General features: G+C 35.9%; 1 protein-coding gene and 1 long non-coding RNA gene across 2 annotated transcripts; one reads left to right on the forward strand and one right to left on the reverse strand.

Moving 5' to 3' along the window:
• Window positions 1,479-6,627, reverse strand: LOC18793123 (trigger factor). The gene is made up of 8 exons (XM_020556033.1): window positions 6,381-6,627; window positions 5,629-5,735; window positions 4,830-4,873; window positions 4,633-4,724; window positions 4,230-4,338; window positions 3,284-3,297; window positions 2,516-2,617; window positions 1,479-1,838 (listed from the first exon to the last, which is right to left on the reverse strand). Exons 1-8 carry the CDS (start codon window positions 6,426-6,428, stop codon window positions 1,725-1,727), a joined length of 630 nt encoding a protein of 209 aa, XP_020411622.1. The 5' UTR covers window positions 6,429-6,627; the 3' UTR covers window positions 1,479-1,724.
• On the forward strand, window positions 4,937-18,684 carry LOC109946883. The gene is made up of 3 exons (XR_002269962.1): window positions 4,937-4,949; window positions 13,037-13,039; window positions 18,564-18,684. It is a non-coding gene; the product is annotated as an uncharacterized LOC109946883 (long non-coding RNA).

The raw sequence follows: 19,282 nt of genomic DNA on the forward strand, positions 1-19,282 counted from the left end.
CAGAGCCTGCAATAGAAAAATACACACTTGTTTTGATTCAGTCTAGCTCTCTACTCTCTCTGCGTTTTTCTTCCTCCTTCAATCTATTCAAAACTCTAACAGCACTTTCTTGATCTTTTTCACCACAGTATCCGTCCTGATCATGAAAATTGCTTCTCTACTCTTCCATGGCAAGAACCACGAGGTAAGCAAATCCAGCTGGTCATGTCCATACAAGAGCTAAAGCAGGCTGGTGTCAAGCTCAAGGCCGATACAAATCGTCAACCATTAGATATAAGTTTCAGTAGCACATTGAGGGGGAATGTTCTGACAATCCCTCCAATACACATAGATGATCACAGAGGCACTTCGTTTCGCACTCTGCTAGCACTCAACATGTCACCAGCATTGCCACCAAGATGTTACAAGCTATTCGCACTCTGCTAGCACTCAACATGTCACCAGCATTGCCACCAAGATGTTACAAGCTATTTGTCTTTCTAGACGATCTGATTAACTCATCCAAGGATGTAGGGCTTCTATACTACCACAGGGTCCTCCAGCATTCTCTAGGGAGCAACAGAATGGTGGCTAAACTTGTCAACAAGAGGCAAGGAAGTTGGGCTGGACGCGTCCCTGTCATACTTGTACAGGGTGGTTGGCGATGCCAACTGTTAATATGCTTATAAACATGCAAGATTAAGAGCAGTTTTGGTGCACCACTATTTAAGCAGCTGGGTGGTGGGCGTTTCATCTCTGGGAGCAATCTTAGCTCTTTACCTCGCCCTCATTCAGACCGGCTGTGGAGTTGCCGGTGCCAGAAGGGATCTGGGACACGAGTTCAGTTTCTTATCGTTTCTGAAGTATTCTTTGTTTATAACGTACGTGCATGTGGAAAAGATTCCAGGCTCCAGTAAGGCCATGGAGAGTGAGGCCCTCCATGATATGGACTGCTCCCATGGCTCGAAAGAAATGATAGAATTTATGTTTTAAGTTAGCATTACCACATCAATATGTGTCTAATCATTGATGTGTCCGGGAAGGCTACACCACCAGTGTGAATGCTCTCAAATTTGGTCATGTTATGGTCGACATTCGTGAATATCGTTATAAGACCAATGCGGATATGCAAACTTTCATTCAAATCTATGAAAATTAGTAATTGTTGTTCGTCATTGAAAAATAATGATCAACGTTCCGTCCTATAAGAAGAAAAACCCCATCAAAGAATTCCCAACTTTGGAGAAAAAGAAAAAGAGTAGGATATGCTAATGTTGTGAACTTCCTCCCACATGGGAAATTAGACTTTTCCGAAAACAATTTTGGTCATTGGATATGGTAGATCAAATGTACCCACCTCCAATAAATTTGTGCCAAATCCATAACCAATACACATTTTCCGTTAAGTTCGCTAATTGTCTTGATGTAAATAAATCTCAAAACTCATCAACCTCCTCGCCTTTCATTTTGGCTCAAGACGTTTGGTTGTACATACCAAATTTGTGGGTTTTTCAATATAAGCATGAGCATTGCATTTTAACGTTGAATATTATGTCTTTCTAAACAGACGTACAAGTATTAAGACACTAAATTGGCAAATCAAATGCAAGGTGCTCTATCATAGGTTTTCCGGTCTGATCCCCTAGTCAGTTTAGGCATGGATATGTAATAACTTTGCTTGAGATTTAAACAAAGTATGTACAAAAATTGAATGGAAAAGGAAAATATGCATATTGTCTCGTTCACTAGGGAAGATGAATGACAGCATCAAAGCTGAAATCTTCACCTGGTTCAAAAGCAACTTCAAGATCTTCAAAGCTTTGCTCCACTCTCAAGTCCTTTCTAACTTTTAAACCTTCCTGCACCAATTAAAAAGTAAAAACAATACAACCTCAGGGCTTATCAAGATCCATTTTATTGGAGGAAAAACAAAAACATGCAGATCACGTACAGGCCTTGAGAATAAAAGAATGAGACGAACAAATTTGCATTTTGAGATGCTTATTAAGAATACTTTCATACATTTATAAGTAAGAAAACGTCAACCTTTTCATACAAAGGTACCTTCTTTCAACTAAGGTAACTAACTACTCAAAAACTATGATGCCCATCAAACAAAGGAAATAGGGATCGTCACTGAAATATGGTGCACAAAATTTCAATCCGATAAATTACTTATAAAGTGAGGTTTTAGTAAGTAAAACAAGTAATGTATTATATAAAAATTTATAAAAAAAGTGTCAAAACTATAGTTTCGCAGGTATTTTGAAAGAGCACACTTTGTGGTACAACTATAACCAGAAGATTCAACTCTATGCACACTAAATATGATGTCATGCACTGGTCAAATTGCAAAGACGTTTGGAGTTTCTGTTAGGCTGATAGTAATTGATCTTTGATACAAAGAACAGGACAAATTTAGTAAACATTAATCATTTTAAACAAGTATGCTTATTCATAGTTAACCTAACAACAATATGCAAGCATGAAGCATTTAGAAGGAAAAAAAATAAAAATCAGAATACCAAACCACTACCTTCTCTACATATTCAGCTATCGCAGAATTGATCACTTTCTTGATTACTTGCTTATAAACTTTAGACGGTCCAAGGACTTCTAGCAAAATGTCTCTAGGTATCTGATAGACAGAAAATAAGACAAATTAAAAAAAATGTATCTGCGTTCACAATTAACAAGATACAGAATTTATTGTGTGCCAGTGCACAGTGTGCCAGTGTACTCTCTCTCTCTCTCTCTGAAGGGCACCAGTAGCTTTTTGTGTAGGTGTGTAATCAACAAAACAAAATTAAGTTGCTGATGCATATGAAATGGTCACATCCGCAGAGGGGAGACAACAGTCAGAGTTACATTTGCAGGGTTAATAACTTCCAAACAAAGAAAAGCACGTCTGGGATGGACAAGGTTAAAAACAAGTTCTTTTGGCAGACCAATTGGCCTTGATAGTGTAAGGAACTAATCTGTGCATGTGTTTGCATGTATGATATGTGGTAAATCCACCCAGCATGCTGAAGTTTTGCAGCTAAATCCCTGAGAACATGGCTCAAGATAAGAAAACGAGATTGTATATGAAGACGCATATATACAATTTACGGAAGTAAGATAGAAATTGCAGGCGGGTGTCCCTCCCAGAAAAATCTCAAAGCCCTTTGAGCTAGGAGGTGCAAGCAATCATGTGGCAGAAAAAAACTTTAGTTATGCTTGAAGTAACATTTTCTATTTAGAGATTAATCATATCCAACTCAGCATATCAACTCCATAACCATGCTTCGAGTTAAAAACTTACATTGGGTGTTTTCCCTGGTAATTGAGATTTGATTTGTCAGCGACATATAGCCAGGGGAAGAAATGAAGAAAAATAAGTTAGGAATGTGTAGAAGTAACAACATACACAAGAGGTAATTCAGTCTAGAAGTCAAATTAGTTAGCTGTATTAAAGCAAAGCAAAATGGAAGAACCTAGCAACTTTATTGTTGCTCTTCTTTTGTCTTGCTATATCTCGTTTCTGAGTTCAGTGTTTCTATAGCAGTTCTATTATATAAATTGATATCAAATTCAATAGAAAATCATGTCTTAAGTAATTCATTGCAAGAACCTTCATTACAAAGCGCTTCCTAATTTCAAAGTTACAACACAACAAAACATTTGTTCTCAATCTGATATTGTAATTTCCATACATACCTTTTAATATATGTGCTAAATTTTCTTCGTACTGCTAATAGAAGGATTACATAAATGATCCCCAGCAAATCAACTTTATCATTCAGGGTGGCAACTGGAGTAACAAATTAATAGAATGGTTGAGGACTGGAAGAGGGTCAGCAGTGTATTATAATTTTAATCCATAGAAGATGTTTATGAAATTTTTATTTGGTAACTATTATACCAGTTACACCCCTACCCTCACAAGATTGAACTACCGTCACATGTTTGTTAACAGTCAGAATGGAAATGTACGGCAGTGAGAGCAAAGATCCAACATCCTCATCGCCTATGGAAATTTGTTACAACAGAGCACGCACTCAATATATGCAGAGTCAAACTTTGAACTGGAGGCAAATACAGATCTCTTTAGGTTATGCAGAGATATTATTATTATCCATACTACCAAACCATAGCATACATCAGTCTAAAATATGATGAAAGCCACTCAATTGACTATGATGTCATCTGAAGAATGAAGATGACCCAAAAGTAATCTATTTGAACATAATAGACTTTTAAAATCTTACCTCCTTTCACTCTTCGAAATCCAGGTATTGGTTGGGCTGCAGTAACCATTTTGTCAAAAACTTCGTCAAAAATTGCTCGAGTTTTAGCACCCGATACCTCTACGTTTATCTGATGAAAAAAAGTGTGAATGTATGTGGTCAAAATTTATGACAGTATAAAACAATTGTGACCATCTACCATAGAATTTTGTTTGTCATCAAACAAGAAGAGAGAGCAAAGGTCATCATGATCACTGTTTATGCCATTAAATATCTTTGCATTATCATACTTTTCACTTCAACGGTCCACTGCAGAATGTAAATTTTTTTTAAAGGGCACTGCAGAATGTCATGTTCTTACTAACCTTCCAGAAAATATTAAATATAAAAGTTTCCCAAAAGATTTTTGTTTTTAAAAAAATACCTTTAGTTCACCGGCATCACTGGTACCTGAAGTAGTAACTGTAACAGGAACATCTTCAAACCCAGAAGAAGATACTCCAATGTCTTCTGTGCCTATGTTCAAGAAAACCAAGAGTTTACAAAATACTTAGCAATTGAAGTAATAGCACAGGTTTGATTAGAAGTTAGAACTTGACAGAAAATACTTAACAACTGCACCTGATAACACAGCACAAATTGCAGGAATATACTTATTACTTTCCCTGTAAAATGAAATGGAAATTCAAAAAATCAAATATGGAATCAAGATCAATCAAGTTCACTCATTTATAAAACATTGTTACTCTTAGTCTGCCCCCTAGAACTTAATCAAGCAAAAGAGATAGAAAGTACCCAGAAAAGCAAAAAAGCCTGGGCACAATGATTATAACAGCATATTATGTTAAACAAAAATCCTAAGAAACTATACTATATGTAAGAGGCCCCTCCTTGTGCCCTTTTCATATTAATATTAAAGAATATGGGTAAATAGTAATTAGCCATTAGTTTTAAATTACCCACCTTCTCTCCACTCTTCTGCAAATTGAAATAACTACCTTCTCACTTCGCACATGCATAGCATGTGACTTTATATTACTAAAGACGGATAGATTAGGGTGAAACAAAGCAGCTAGAACTGAAAGATTAGTTAAGTCAATAGTAATCATACCAAAAGTAGGTTAACTCTTAACAATCAGAAGAATGCAAGGGTATATTGCAATTTAACTCTCCATTATTGAACAAGAATCTCGAAAGAAAAAGATGGCCCATTGATATTAAACCGAGTCTACTCAAGTGAAATAAAACAAAATGAGTCTATCACATTTTACATTTTTGTTGAAAATATATAAATAAACTAGACAGGGATCTCCAATTGTTCTAACATTGCACTACAACATTGGTGAATACATGCAAACTGTGATGAGCATTCAGATTTGCACTCAAAACTAAAGGGGTAAATAGTGAATATATTGATTACCTTCTGCAAAGTGCTAGAGCAGAATATGTGATTTGATGGGAGGATTTTGTTCTCCAGCAACCAAGGCTTGGAATAGAGGCACTGATCCTCCGATTGCTACTAATTATCTGTACAAAACTTAGGTTAGTTCAAGGCTACATTTGTTTTGTTGGATAACATTGTCAGTGTAAAAATTGACTTATAATTCTCCGGGTGTTCATTCCAAAATGTATATACTTACTCTCAGTTCCAGCAATCAAATGGGTTATTGTAGTAAACTATGAAACCACTAATAAAAATCAGAAGAGAAATGGTACAAGACATGAAGAAAGACCCAAGAAAAAGGTTTAGTAAAGCTAAAATTTGCTGTAGAGCAGAGCAAAAACCCTTTTTCTTTTCCTTTTAACATCACTGACAGAAACAACAATACACATTATTACACAAATAATTGGCTTTTGGGTTCAATAGGATCTGAACAGGATTACACCCAAGAACAGAGTTCTAAGGAAATCCAAACAACATACTATTAACACATCCAGAAAACCATGACGAAAAAAAGTAAAAACCAACCTACTCACAAAAGCACACAGACAATTTCATAGTTCATGGGAACCAGAGTTACAAAAACTAAAAACAAAAAAGCCCACCAGCCAACAGTTGGGTACTGATGATATCTGAATTTTTCTTGTGCAATATTGAATAGACAATGTCATATATAATGGATATGTAGAACAAGAAAGAAAAAAAGAGAGGACGGGTTAGGGTTAGGTTACCTTAGGATTTAAACCCGAGAAGAGGGAACAATTAACGGCTATTTCCATTATCTTCTTCGGTTCGAGATAGACGCCCAGCAGCCGAAGCACGAAACGAGAAAAGGACCCTGAGTCTCCGCAGTGTGGGAGCCGATCTGCTGTCTCCAAGTTTACTGTCCGTGTGTGTTCCTTATCTAACTGTCTGCCACTTGTCCACCCACTTAACTCCAACAATAACACTGTTAACTCCCGATGAAATAAAAAATAAATAAAAATTAAAGATAAAACAAAACAACAACAGCCGCTTTCAAACTTCAAGGTTAAGAGCACTTCCATCAATTTGTCATGGTAAAGGGTAATGGCAAGACAAGGGCTGTTACTATTTATGTGAATAGTGACAGCCCTTGCAAAAAGCTTGTTGTGTTTCCACTTATTGTCATGGCAAAAGGCAAATACTATTCACTTTAACTTTTATTTATTTATTTTATATATATATATCAGAGAGCTTCCATTGAGGGATCCCTCAAATAAGATTTGAGGGATACCCCTTGTAGGCCCCACTCCGGATTGTATTTCACTAATCCAAACCGTCTATTTTGTAGATACTCATTCAAAGATCATCTCTACAAAAAATCACTTGAATCAGATATCATTTGACCACTCAATTGAGTTATTGAAATTTTAGTATTTTCTTGAAGCACCGTGTTCATTGATTTTGTAAGACACAATTGGATGTCGAAACGATTTCCGATTTGTCTAATTTTTTGTAAGGATGATCTATGAATGAAGACCTAAAAAATAGATGGTTTGGATCATTGGGAAAAAAATAGTAGGGTACCCTAAAGGGCGTCCCTCAAATAAAATTATTTGAGGGATCCCTCAATAGAAGGGGACTGTATATATATATATATACATATATACATTTTCAATTCTCAAATATCTCAAATATATTGATAACTTTGGAGAATGCAAAACACTTACAAAGATACTAGTTTCACCACTTTAGTTCTTCAGATTACTGGTACTGATAGAACTTTTGAAACTGAGAAAATTATAGTGTACTAAAATTACATTATGATGAAAACAGAGGCCGGGGCCTTCTTAAATAGACAAATAAAACATATTCAGATAACTTTTGGTGAGCTGGCAACTTTGGATGCTTGTGAAAAAGTAACTGTAGGAGCACGCGAAAGCTTTTGCTTTTATTGAGTGCAGCAACTTTGACTTTGTCGGGGAATCTCAAAAAGAACACGGCTTTCAGACTGGTGAATGCAGGGGTTCGGATGCTTTTCTTCAGGGCTCATGATGCAAGGCAACTTTTACTTTAACTTTAATCATCCCCTAGATTGAAAGGACCAAAATCATAGGGATCTTACTCATCTGGATAATCACTCCACCGCATCTTTAGGGCGGGAGCCTGTTGACTGACTGGTTTAGGTTGACTAGTGGATGTTTGTGACGCAGGGGAGGCATCGCTGTCTGCATCATCATTCATCTGGGATGCTTGGAGCATTAATTGGCGGGCAATTTCTTGTAACTCAGACTTAGATCTTCCCTCGATTGGGAGAAAAGAATGTGATGTGGTAGGGGAACTCTTTTTCTCATAATGCGGATTCCTGACTAGAGGAAAATCAGCATAAACATAATCTGCAATACGCTCAAGTTTAAATTTATCCCACCATTTGATTGAAAACTGGCGAGATAGGACTCTGGATTCCCAATTAACCTGGTAGGACCAATTAACCTGGGGAAGAACAGCTCAGATTCTTTGAACTTATTTTTATTAGTAAAATAATTGACTAATTCTTGCATAGGAGGAGGAAATAAATCAATGACTGGACCATGTTTTTCCCACCAGTGATTGAACCAGTAAGGAAAAGGACTCTTGAATTTGCTATCAAAGTTTAAGAACCAGGAGTGACTGAAATCAACTGTTTGGTGAAGCAAGATAGAATACCATGCTTCGATATAATCATAATAGCTATATTGAAGTTCTGATTGGAGAACTTTGAGATCATAGGGGTGACTGCTCCATTCATTTTCACTGATAATTTGGTGAATGTAAAGTGAATGATAAAGGATGATATGGGGATTTTCTCTGTTTTTAATTGGCTTAATGGTGATAGAATGAGTCTCATGAAGGATATCTCTGTAATATTTTAGATTCTTAAATGGTGCTGGGGGAATGAAATGACTATTGGGTGGAAAATAAGATTTAGCAATGGTGATGGGATTAGCAATTGAATTATATTTGGACTCAATGACAAACAGGTGACTATGACTCTTGATCATGTATGGAGATGTCTTATGGTAAAAAGCAACTGGGGGATTAGTGACAGCAATATCCTAGAAAGGATCATGACTGGAAATTAGAGCAGACTGGAAACTAGGGCGAACCTGGCTGTGGCTCCTAAGTTGGCAAATCTGTTACTAATTTGGATAGGAGAGCATCCCGGGAAGGGGACGATCTGGAAAGAAGGCTCATATTTAGCTTGACTCATTGATGGTGGGAGGACTCGGAGTGACTGGGGATGATTGGGTTGGCTTAATTGACCAATTTGACTCTTTTGTTTATCATATTTTTCTCTTTCTTTTCTTCTTGCTGCCATTGTTTTCCCTGCAGAAATTCTCTAGTAAGGAAATCAGGAATAGAATTCTCACTTCCTCTCAAATATTCAGTATCAAAATCAAAAATACTCAAAATAGCTTGCTATTGTGCAAATATTTGTTTGGATGCAATGTTTTGAACATCTTTTTCTAATACATGCTTAGCAGACTTACAATCAACCCAGACTAAAAATTTTTGATTTAATAAATCAGATTGAAATTTATTAATGCATAATACAATAGATAATATTTCTTTTTTAATAGTACTATAATTAATTTGAGACTGGGACCGAGTGCTAGAATGGAATCGAATAAGTTGCTCAGAGTGATTGGAATTGACTCTTTGTTTGAGGATACCACCATAACCTACATTAGAAGCATCAGTTTCAACAATTTTAAATGAATTAGCAGAAGGAATACCAAGACAGGGAAGAGTCTTGATATGAGCTTTGATCTGTTTGACAATTTCAGTATGAGCAGACGACCATGGAGGAGGATTATTTTGGAGACGATCAAATAAAGGTTTACATTGTTTTCTCTTATTCTGATAAAAGTCATAAACATAATTTAGAGATCCTAGAAATCTCTGGAGTTGACTCTTGTCTAGGATTTGATCAGGAAATTTGTCAACAAACTGGATAACTCGATCTATGGGACTAATCTGTGACTGGCAGATATTAAACCCAAGAAATCTCACATTAGTCTGAAATAATTTAATTTTCTTAGCAGAAACAACTAAACCATTTTGTTTAACTATTTGTAAAAACTTATACAGATGTTTCCAGTGTTATTCTATAGACTCAGAGAATATAAGCACATCATCGATATAAACTATGGAAAAATGACTGAAAGGATTAAAGATCTCATTCATTATATTCTGGAATTCACTATGAGCATTCTTAAGACCAAATGGCATAACATTCCACTCATAATGACCAAAAGGGGTTACAAAAGCAGTTTTATATCTATCAGACTCAGAAATTTGAATTTGCCAAAATCCACTCTTCATATCAAATTTAGAAAAGATGACTGATTTTACTAATTTATTAATTAAATCTCTTTTATTAGGGATTGGGTATCTAATCCATTCTAAGACAGTATTAAGTGGCTTGTAATTAATGACTAGTCTTGGGACACCACGTTCTAATTCAGCATTTTTCTGGACTGTTTTGGTGACTGCATTCTTTTGTAATTCTTTTAAATTATGCAACTCAGGTTTACTCAAAAATTCGAACTTAATTTTTTCTTCTAAACAGGTAGAGATGACACCATCATGTTCAACCTGGAAAGGGTACAGAAGATCAATGAATGGTAGACCTAGTATAACTTCATCAGTAATGTTCTTGATAAGACAAAAGAAGTTTTAAAACAAATCTTGTTTTGACACACATGGGCTTTAGGGATCTCATAATTTAATTGGAGTGATTTTTCTGAGGCAGTTCTTAATGATTCTTTTGACTTTTTATAATACTTAGTGGGGATTAGGCCTTCTTGGACGCAGTTGAGGTCGGCTCCTGAATCAAAAAGGGCAACTGCGTTTAACTCAAAATTTTGAACAAATATGGTGACTCGAGCATACCATTTTCTAAAGTTTACGTGTTTAATTAAATTGACAGCTTGATCTTGAATAGAATTTTCTTCATCTGAATTAATGGGACTATCTATTTTTTTCTCAGGGATTTTCTTTTCCATTATGCTAATTAGATCTTGTTTTATCTCATAATTTTCAGTTTGCAATTTTTGACTTGTTTGTCTTAACCCAATGATTTCTTTTTTGATTGATTTTATTTCTAATTGTAAATCCTGTAAGGTGACTTCTTTCTTTTTCTTAAATTTTTCTAAAGTAGTATTCAGATTTATCTTTTGGGTAGACTGTTTTGGTTCTTCTTGGCTGATGACTTTTCGTAATTTCTTTAAGTATTCAGATTTTAATTCTGGATTCTCAACTTTTCTTATGAGATCAATTAATAATTCTTCTTGTTCTTCCTGTTTAGTAAGGACATTGGATTGACTTATATTTACAGCAATTATCTAGGCAACCAAATTGGATTATGGGGGAACTAGGTTGTGACTCAGAAGAATATATTTCAGAAGACTCAGTATGACTAACCATGGTTTCGTTTTTATTGGACTCAGAATTTCATAACTCAAGGACCTGGATTAATTTGTTTCTACATTCATCCGTGATTTTTAGTAGTTTGATTGTGTCTTTAACTTTACAATTATTAGCGTAATGACCATACTTTTGACATTTATAACATTTTATTTTTCTTTTGTCGGCTTTTTTAAAGCTGCTATTCTTGTCTTTATTGTGACTCCTTTTCCAATTTTTTCGAGGGGGAAATCTTTTTTTACTATAAAATTCTTTATCTTCATTATTATGTTGGATTGACTGTTTTCTTCGTGAATAATGGCAGTTTTTTCTAAGCTGTCGGCTGGAATGACTAGACTTATTCTTTCTAGACGGAGGGATAGACATTAACCCGTATTGTTTGCAGAAATTACCCAATTCGTATCTAGCAGAATTTCTTTCAGATTGGATTTGTTTACTAATTTTCATATCAACACACATTCTCATACCAACTTGATTAATTGTGCTGATTATATTTCCATAAGTTAAATTATCCCAATCAATGACCTTGTTCATTACTAAGGGTTGATAGGATTTTATGAGCAAATAAATTTGGCAATCCATTAACAAATTTTTCTTTCCAAAATGGTTGGTTACTATCTTCTCTAATCATGACTCTGGAAATAAATACGTCTTTATACCATCTAAAATCAGATAATTTAGGGCATCTCAAATTACTGAATTGATCATGTATTCTGGCAGTAGTATTACTAGGTGTTCCAATAAAATGATCGACTATTGTGTGCAGCAAAGTGTTGACTCCATCTTCAATGCCTTGTCCTATTTGTTCATCAAAAATAGGAAGACCGTCTTCATTAAGTTTTAGCACATGAATTATTCGTTGTTTAGACTCATGAGTTAAGTGATTATCCCACCAAGAACGAAGAGTTCCTGTGAAACCTGCTTCTAACAAGGGAACAATCTCAGATTGTCTGAAACTGTGATTGGTAATGTAACTATTGGCAACCATAGACATGTGTTGAAGCTTATTAAGGATTTCTTGTTCTGAAAAACCCTCAATATTCCATTCATATAATTTATCAGAAGAAACAGAAAACTGGCTTTGAGTGTTTCGTTCTTCGAATTGAATATCTGATGGTGTAGGCTTGGGATACCAATTTTTTGTGAGACTGGTAGGGCTGATTCTGTTTGTTAATCTTTATACTTGTGGATTGTTTTCGAGCTCAAGATTTTCAAACGCATTTTCTATTTTAGAAATATTACTGGATTCAGTATCTATGCTAACAATTGATTTAGACTCAGAGGAGTTATAAAGTATGGATGGTGACTCAGAGGATCCTAAGACTTTAACGCTTGATTCTACCTTTTCTTTATCTTTTCTTTTAGTTGGCGTTAATTCTTCTAACATTTTCTCAATTTTTGATATTGTAGTTTTCGTTTTGAAAGTTGGACTAGATTTTAAATTTTGAAAGGTGACTAAGGGTTTCTGATCAAGGGGCTTAGGAACGACTTCTTTTGGAATTAGTTTGTCAATTTTAGTTTCTATTTTGTCGAGTTGTTTACCTATGACGACTAAACTCTGATAGGTGTAGTTATTTTGTTCAATTACCATTTTATTTTCTAAATCTGGGATTTTAAAAGGACTGGCAATAATTTGTGCATTCTGGTGCTGGATAACTACAGATTCAACAGGAGGATGACTGGCAAGAATCTTAGTATGATCAATTTTTTCCCAATTTTCTTGAGTTAAGGTTTTTATCTTATTGGACGTATATCGGCTTTCTACAAAATAAAGATAATAAATTTCAATTTTAGCAGAGTGCATGTAATTTTTCTATTTATTAAATATCTGTTGTCTTTTGACTCTATTTGGGATGGCCAAGTGATAATTATTTCTTCTTGCTTGATTTTCAGGAGCATGTAAATGACTTTCTAATTTCTTTCAATTAATTTCAAATTCTTTATTAAGCGTTCGGAGTTGGTTTTCGATTTTGAAACTGGCTTCGACAAAATCAGATTGAGTGGGAGACTCAGATTTATTATCTACTGAAGGTTTTCCATAGACAGGTTGAGTGACTTGTGCAGTTTTTCTTAGTGATTCCAATTTTAAATCAATTAAAGCTTTTTCTAATTCTAGGTCTCGTTCTAGGGTAGAGGAAGAGGCTGCAAAGGAATGCCTTGCAGGAATATGACGCTGGGATTGACCAGGTGTTGGTAACTGTTGTAACTGGACTGTTGATTTTTGTGGGGCTTGGTGACCAGAATTGATTTTAACTGTTCCGTCTAAATATTATTGTATGTAGTCTAAATCGTTTAGACTACGTTGGATAGGAACTGGAGGAATCTCAGTGGTTAGGGTCCAATCAGTAGGAAGAGTGACATCTGACCATTTGATAGAGTGAGGAACTCTAACCGTAACATCATGCGTATGACTTTGAATTAACAATGGTTGACTCTTTGGACTCTTGTTTAAGGCTTGGAAATTCACGTTTGTACCTGTGACTTTATAATATATTATGTAAACTAATGCTAGGGTTTGGCTTCCTGGCAAAACATCATAACCTTTAGTTTTAATATTTAGAGTGAGTGTTTTTAATATGTGTGGATCCCTCAGGCTGACTGTAAAATCTGGATAACAATCAAAATAAATTGGGCCATTAGTAAGACTGGACTCAATAATTCCTAACGTAATGTCGTTAAAATTATTAAATCTAGCATCACGCAAACAGAGAAGGATAGAAGCTTTTAATCCTAATCTGGTTAATGGTTTGACAACTACTTGAACTAAACCAATATGGAGGAAATTGTTTCCATCATTTTTATGTTTTCTTATTGATTCAAGATTAAGTAACTGACATGTCACGTGATTTTTACTTAGGGCATAAACTTGTTCGACTGTCTTAACATGGGTGGTTGACTTAAAGCTAGATAATGACCATTTTTTCTTATAGATGTCCTGACTGGGGACTCTAGGTATATTCCAATCTTTATAATCTAAATTACTATTATTGTCATATTCAACTTGTTCTTCATTAACTATCTCTGGGAGACTACTATTGGCTCTAGAGCTGCAAGAACTGTAAGAATTGATTCTAAGAAAGCGACTCATTTCTACTCAAGGTTCTGGGTTTGGACTTCTAAAGAAGAAAGTGAACAGAAACTCCTGATACAAACTCCATGGGATAACAGAATACCTAAAGTTCTCTTGCCCTCCTACTAATGCCACAACCGCTCAGGCCTCCTTTGGGACTTACTGTTTGGAACGGGACTTACAATTCGGACACCAAGAAAGAGAAGGACAGGTAAACTGAAAGACCAGAAGAAGTAAAGAAGAAACTAAAAACTTACAACTCAGAAAACCTAAACCAGCCGCTTAGGTTGGATGAGTTGCAGACTTAGATAAACTCTTCAACACTTATGGCTCTGATACCAGAAGGGGTCTAGAACCAGTGAGAGGAAGAAGAACGATGAAGATAAGTGTAAACACAGAGATTGTAGAATAGACGCAGCTTATGCATGAAGCAAATTATCGAATATATGAAAATAGATGCAATGAAAATAAGCATTAATCAAAATAATCAATTCTCAAATATCTCAAATATATTGATAACTTTGGAGAATGCAAAACACTTACAAAGATCCTAGTTTCACCACTTTAGTTCTTCAGAGTACGGGTACTGATAGAACTTTTGAAACTAAGAAAATTATAGTGTACTAAAATTACATTATGATGAAAACAGAGGCCGTGGCCTTCTTAAATAGACAAATAAAACAGATTCAGATAACTTTTGGTGAGCTGGCAACTTTGGATGCTTGTGAAAAAGTAACTGTAGGAGCACGCGAAAGCTTTTGCTTTTACTGAGTGTAGCAACTTTGACTTTGTCGGGGAATCTCAAAAAGAACACGGCTTTCAGACCGGTGAATGCATGGGTTCGGATGCTTTTCTTCAGGGCTCATGATGCGAGGCAACTTTTATATATATATACAGAGAGCTTCCATTGAGGGATCCTTCAAATAAGCTTATTTGAGGGATACCCCTTGTAGACCCCACTCCGGATTGTATTTCACTAATCGAAACTGTCTATTTTGTAGATACTCATTCAAAGATCATCTCTACAAAAAATTACTTGAATCAGATATCATTTGACCACTCAATTGAATTATTGAAATTTTAGTATTTTCTTGTAGCACTGTGTTCATTGATTTTGTAAGACACAATTGGATATCTAAACGATTTCCGATTTGTCTAATTTTTTGTAAGGATGATCCATGAATGAAGACCTAAAAAATAGATGGTTTGGATCATTGGGGAAAAAATTGTAAGGTACCCTAAATGGCGTCCCTCAAATAAAATTATTTGAGGGATCCCTCAATAGAAGGGGACTGTATATATATATATATATTATACTTAAATAATTAATTTGAAGAAGATTTTTGGATAAGATTTTTGGTTGCCACGTGTTATTTATTATAAAATTCGTATATCATAATTCGAATGAATTTTTCGGATGATAAGATTTTTAGTTGTCACGTGTCCATATTTATTCTAATTCACCTCTCAAATTTCAGATAAGATTTTCGAATAAGATTCTCGGTTGCCACGTGTCGATATTTATTATAAAATACAAATCTCAAATTTTAGATAAGATTTTCACCCTCTAAAATCGTGCAACGTGTCCTCTCCATCTTCTAAATCCCTTTATAAAACTAGGGCCTCAAGTCAGACCTCTCACACCATATCCTCTCTATACTTATATTTCTTAGATTTTAGATTTCATAGTCCACTCTCAATGTCGAACATGAGGAGATGATTGGAGAGGGAAGAGTGAGAAATTAAAGAAAGAAGGCCCAGATGGGCTGAAAAAGAAAAGGAGGAGGAAGAAGATGATGAATAAGTTGTCATGGCAGTGGGTATGCTCGATCTATCAAGGCAAGCCTGCCAATGTGGTTCACAAGTCGGCTATGGCCCAAATGTAGACAAACATAGGCTTTCTCGAAGTAAGAATCTTTTGGAAGATCACTATATCTCAAATTCGTTATACTCTATTGTTGATTTTTTAGGGATATATAAAATGCAGCCCCATTTGTTCAATAAAGTCATGCATGATGTTTGCAATTACGACGCATACTTCGTTCAGAAGTGTGATGCAACTGGGGTTTGGGGGCTTCTTTAGGAGCAGCTTTCAGCTTCTTTACGTATGCTGGCATTTGGTGCATCTGCAGACTAGGTGGATGAGATTGCTAGGATAGGGAAGTCCGCTATCTTAAAAAGCTTGGTTAGATTCTGTGATGCAATCAAAACTCTCTACACGAGGGATTACCTCAACAAACCTACGCCTAGGGACCTCCAAAGGCTTCTACAAAACCCAGAAACTCGAGGTTTCCCAGGCATGATTGGAAGCATCGACTGTATGCACTGGCAATGGAAGAATTGCCCAACTGCCTGTCAAGGAGATTATGGGAATAAGAAAGGGAAAAAAAGTATAATTCGGGAAGCCGTTGCTTCATTCTTTACATGGGTTTTGACATGGCTTTTCGGAGTTGCGAAATCTCAAAATGACCTCAATGTGCTTGGTCAATCCCGGGTGTTCAACGATGTGTTAATGTTTTCATCACCTCCATTGCCCTTCTGAATTGAGGAACTGTGATTGCCTTTGCAACTGCCCAGAAGGCACTTCAACTTTTTTTCCTTATACATGGTGTTGAAGTTAGCCACTACTTCAAAAGCTTCCAACAAACCTTTTTGCTTATGACTTATGAAAGTGAACCCAAAGTGGTTCTCCAAAACCATATCCAGGAATCTTTATTTTCTACCTCAATTGAGCATATGCAATAACCCAAGTCATATTATTGACATACAAACCAATAGCTGATAGCAATTGCCCTCCTTAAGGATTCTTCAAATGACACCCATCCAATCCTATAAGTGGTCTGCATCCTGCCTTGAATTCCTTCTTCACTAAACCCAAACAAATGTACATTCTTTGGAACACTGGTTGTTGTAACTCTTCACTGTGCACTTGATTTGCACTATTGTTCCAGGGTTTATCTTTCTCAGTTCTGCTACATAATCCCATAGCCTAGCATATTGTTCCTTAATTATACCTTTAAGTAGTTTCAGGACTTTATTCTTTGCCCTCATTGCCTTTATATTGGAGATCCCACTTTTGATAATTTTTTATATTGTTGCCTTGAGAGAAACCACAGGAACTGTGGGGTCTGTCTTCACCTCATCTATAAATGTTTTAGCCAGCCAAGAAGACTTCACCCCTTTATTTTCCCAAACCCTACTACAAGTATGCGTTGAATCGAGTGTCTTCACTTGTAGTGTGTCTTCATGTTGCATCTTGGAGGCATAAATCTCAAATGGGCAGCTCTCTGTAGGGCAAATTGCCTTATCCTAAACTTCTTAGACTTCATCCAACAAACTTCCCATCCTTCTTTGATTGAAGTGATCGTCAAAGCATTTCTGAAACTAATACTATTTGGAAATTTCATCCTAATATTGAACACTATATCCACCACGTTTGTTGCACATTAAATTCTGGGAATGCATGTTCGGTGTTATCTTCGTCAGAGTCATGAGGAAGTGTAAGCTCCAATTGTTCGGAATCAATGACAGCAAACGTGTCTTCATTATCTTCAAAACCATATATATTCATCAATTCAGGCTTTGCACATGGTTCTTGACTTGGTCCAGCCCACTCACCATCTATATCAACCTCAGCTTGAAAGCAAATATCATCTTCATTATCATCAATTCCATACTCATCATCCACAAAATCAGAGTCGCTCTCATCATCATCCTCTGAAGAAGTATCATGAATAGGCTGTTGTTGAACTCATACTTTCTTATTCCTAAAAGATCTTCTTAATGCCAGATTTTCCTTCCCTTTGGAACCACTTGGCTGAACTTCTTCCATGACTTCATTTTCAATCAAGCCATCAAGATCTTCCATGACTTCATCTTTTCCATCCTTGTCATTGGAACGACTTTCTTTTCTTGTGGTTGTCTCCACCTCGTTTTCAGCATCATCATCTAAAGACTCAATGAACACACAAGATATTGACTTAGAATGTACTTTATGCCTTCCATCATGCATCACTAGTGCTTCATCATAGTCTAGAAGCTCTTCAATGACCACTACAAGAAAATTGAGTATTTACAGCGTGCATTTTACACACGCCATGAATGTGTTTTTTTGTCCTCTTTTTACGGCGTGCATTCACAGCGCGCCTTAAATGGATTTTTTTTTACTGCATGCTTTAACAGCCCGCCGTAGTTTTTAGGCAATAATTGCGTGCCAAGAAAGCACGCCGTAAAAGATGACTCTATTAATGGCGTGCAACACAGCACGCCGTGAAATCTAATCCTATTAATGGCGTGCAAAATATGCACGCTGTGAATAGATAACTAATTCTTTGTTTTTAATTTTTTGGTTGTTTCGCTCCACTTTAAGTTGCCCACGAAACTATACTCTTTTCCTTCGTACAATTTCACTGAGGGCATGTTTACGTATCAGTAATGGAGAAAGTAAGGAATCAGATAATTTAGGAATCGGGGAACTACTGAATCGGTATGGGAAGAATCATTCCCATTAAGTTGTTTACTAAACATACGAAATTAGTAAAGGAATGAGGTTGATTCCCATTGTTATTGTTTACTAATTTTCATGAATCAGAATCCAAATTAATTTGATTACTAAAATGCCCTACACATTTTCACCACATCACATATATAAAATTCACCCAAAACCAAAAGCTATAGGAAAAGGGGTTTTGAATTAATGAGTAAGAGGGATAGATAGATAGATGGAGTGACTTACATAGTTTCTGCTGCTCCAGGGAGGCTGTGTTGTAACGTTAAGGGTTTGAGTTGTTTGAACTCCTTCTGGCGTGTATTTTTATTTTTTTTAGGGTTTGAGTTATTTTGGAATTATAGTAAAGTGGTAAGGGTATTTTTGGAAGTTAATAAGAGAAAGCAGGAATGGGAATCGTATCGACTAGTCCCCCCTAGTCGATCTGATACCTAGTTTTGAGGGAATGTGATTACGGATTTTGAGGTGGGGCCCACTTATTTTTTCATTCCTGATTGCAAGTAAAGGCAGGGGAAGTCAGGAATGGAAATCATTCCCTTTCCTCCCATACCCATTACTGATACGTAAACATGCCCTGAAATTATTATTTGGAATATATATCTCTCTCTCTATACCCATCGATTCTC

The sequence above is a fragment of the Prunus persica genome, chromosome G1 (genome assembly GCF_000346465.2).
Source record: "Prunus persica cultivar Lovell chromosome G1, Prunus_persica_NCBIv2, whole genome shotgun sequence".
NCBI classification, from domain to species: domain Eukaryota; kingdom Viridiplantae; phylum Streptophyta; class Magnoliopsida; order Rosales; family Rosaceae; genus Prunus; species Prunus persica.

Coding starts and splice junctions, on each gene's coding strand:
- LOC18793123 (XM_020556033.1), bottom strand. CDS start 6,428: ATGGAAATAGCCGTTAATTGTTCCCTCTTCTCGGGTTTAAATCCTAAG. Junction 4,874..5,628: donor GCTCTAGCACTTTGCAGAAG/GTAATCAATATA, acceptor TTCATTTTACAG/GGAAAGTAATAAGTATATTC. Junction 4,725..4,829: donor AATTTGTGCTGTGTTATCAG/GTGCAGTTGTTA, acceptor TCTTGAACATAG/GCACAGAAGACATTGGAGTA.